Raw genomic sequence first — 1,881 nt, 5'->3', positions numbered from 1 at the left:
AGTCCGGGATATAATGGGGAAAGGTGGAAAGTATTTGTGGTCAATATCACTCGGGTTCTTCCACTCCCTTTCCTCTCTACCTTCTTCCTCTCCTCCCTCCCTTTCCTCTCTACTTTCCTCCTCTCCTCCCTCCCTCCTCACCTTCTCAATCTATCCCTCAAGAAAGACCTCCTCAGGGTTGTTGTGATAGTCCACTTTGTACAGAGAGTTTAAATTGTCTCCCATATCCCTTCCCCCCTCTCCACCTGCCCCTATCCTCCCCTCTCCTCCTTCTTCCCCCTCCCTCCTCCCTCCCTCCTCACCTTCTCCATCAATCCCTCAATGAAGGCCTCCTCAGGGTAGTTATGATAGTCCACTTTGTACAGAGAGTTGAACTTGTCCTGTTTGCTGGTCCTGGATCCGGCGGCAGACGGCGGGAAAAGTTCCCGGCTGTCCTCGTTCACCAGCCGGAGGTTGCGGGCGATCCAGTTGCCTTTTGGCGCCTCGAAACTGGGCACCAGGGGGACTGCTTCTGTCTTGGCCGTTGCCATGGTGACAGTTGTGAGGGGGCGCGGCTTGTCTGGAGTGACAGAGAGAAAACAATGGTAGACTCTAAGCAATAATACCGAAAAAAACAATGAACAAACAAAAACAAAGCAAAACCAAGCCAAAAAAACATATGTGAGGCAGCGTGGTGGAATCAGGCTCTCGTCAATTTTTGGGCATGTAGAGGTTTTGGTATCATCTTAAAGCTTGTTCACTTGTCTTTATTTGAATGAAAAAAAAAATATCCATTTACCTTGAATACAAGTTGAGATATTTCCGAATGAAGGGGGTGGGGGTCACCTGTTTTCAGAGGTAAAATTAGTGAGAAATGGCCGGCAAAGATTAGTTATTTCCCTAGCTTAAGAATCCATGGTAACTGAAAATTTACATTTTTAGTTCCTTTAATCGACGTTTTTACGAAAAAAATCCACACAGAAATTAGTTCTTTAAGGGCATGAAAGATGTTGAGCCAATAAACAAAATTTTATAAAAACTCACAATCCTGCGGGAAAATGCAACTTTCTTCACTTTGATTATTTTGACGAGAGGCTGATTCCACCACGCTGCCTCACATATGTTTGTAATACCACGACAATGTGCAGTCAGGCGCGCATGAAATTTTGGGCGTATGGATTTGTTGGTATCATCTTACAGTTCGTTTATTTGTCTTTCTTTTTATGAAAAGAACATGCAAACTGTCTTGAATAGAAGTCGAGGTATTTGCAAAGAAGGGGGTGAGGGTGGTCTGGGGTCAGAAGTACAAGTGGAGAGAAAATAGCCGGTCAAATTTTCTGACTTCCAAAGCTTGAGTGTCCAAAAGAAACTGGAAATTTATATTTTTGTGCAGTTTGCAATAACATTTTATTTGCAATAAAAATCGACGACGCAGGAATGTGTTTTAAGTAGAGATAAAAGGTGGTGAGCCGAAGATTGCTGAACGAGTGGAAACATGTCGGTTTCTCTGATTTCATGACTTCTACCAGGGCCTGATTTCACCGCGATGTGACAGATATTCCTCCTGTCTACAGCACACAAAAGGGCGTAACATCTGGTGCAGATTGGTTGGATATAGAACGAAGGTTTCTCGCAGTCCCACATCATGATTCATCACCATCATTATTTCTTATCCCACATCAGTAGACCAATGACTTACCAGTACATCTTAAATCCTGGAATCTCTATCTGTAACAGTTACTTGTCATACTAAGTATGCAAGTAATACACTATTGGACACTATCATGTGCACTTTTTTTCTGCTAATCAGATGACGTCAATGTCATATAAAAGGGGCAAGGGAAAAAATTGAAGAGAAAAAGAAAAGAAAAAGAAAGGTTTCTTAAAGGACAATACGAACCC

The 1,881-nt window shown here is 42.9% G+C and overlaps 1 protein-coding gene across 1 annotated transcript in view; it reads right to left on the bottom strand.

The window, feature by feature from the left end:
* Positions 1–1,881, bottom strand: part of LOC101855718 — a gene marked incomplete in the record, with an annotated part of 35,463 nt that overhangs the window by 31,036 nt on the left and 2,546 nt on the right. Inside the window, 1 exon segment of the mRNA XM_013081140.2 lies at positions 303–559. Coding sequence (XP_012936594.1) covers positions 303–530 — 228 coding nt within the window.

The sequence above is a fragment of the Aplysia californica genome, unplaced genomic scaffold, assembly GCF_000002075.1.
Source record: "Aplysia californica isolate F4 #8 unplaced genomic scaffold, AplCal3.0 scaffold00117, whole genome shotgun sequence".
Taxonomy (NCBI): domain Eukaryota; kingdom Metazoa; phylum Mollusca; class Gastropoda; order Aplysiida; family Aplysiidae; genus Aplysia; species Aplysia californica.
The sequence above is the reverse complement of the archived record's forward strand: the minus strand, read 5'-3'. Positions and strand labels throughout refer to the sequence as shown.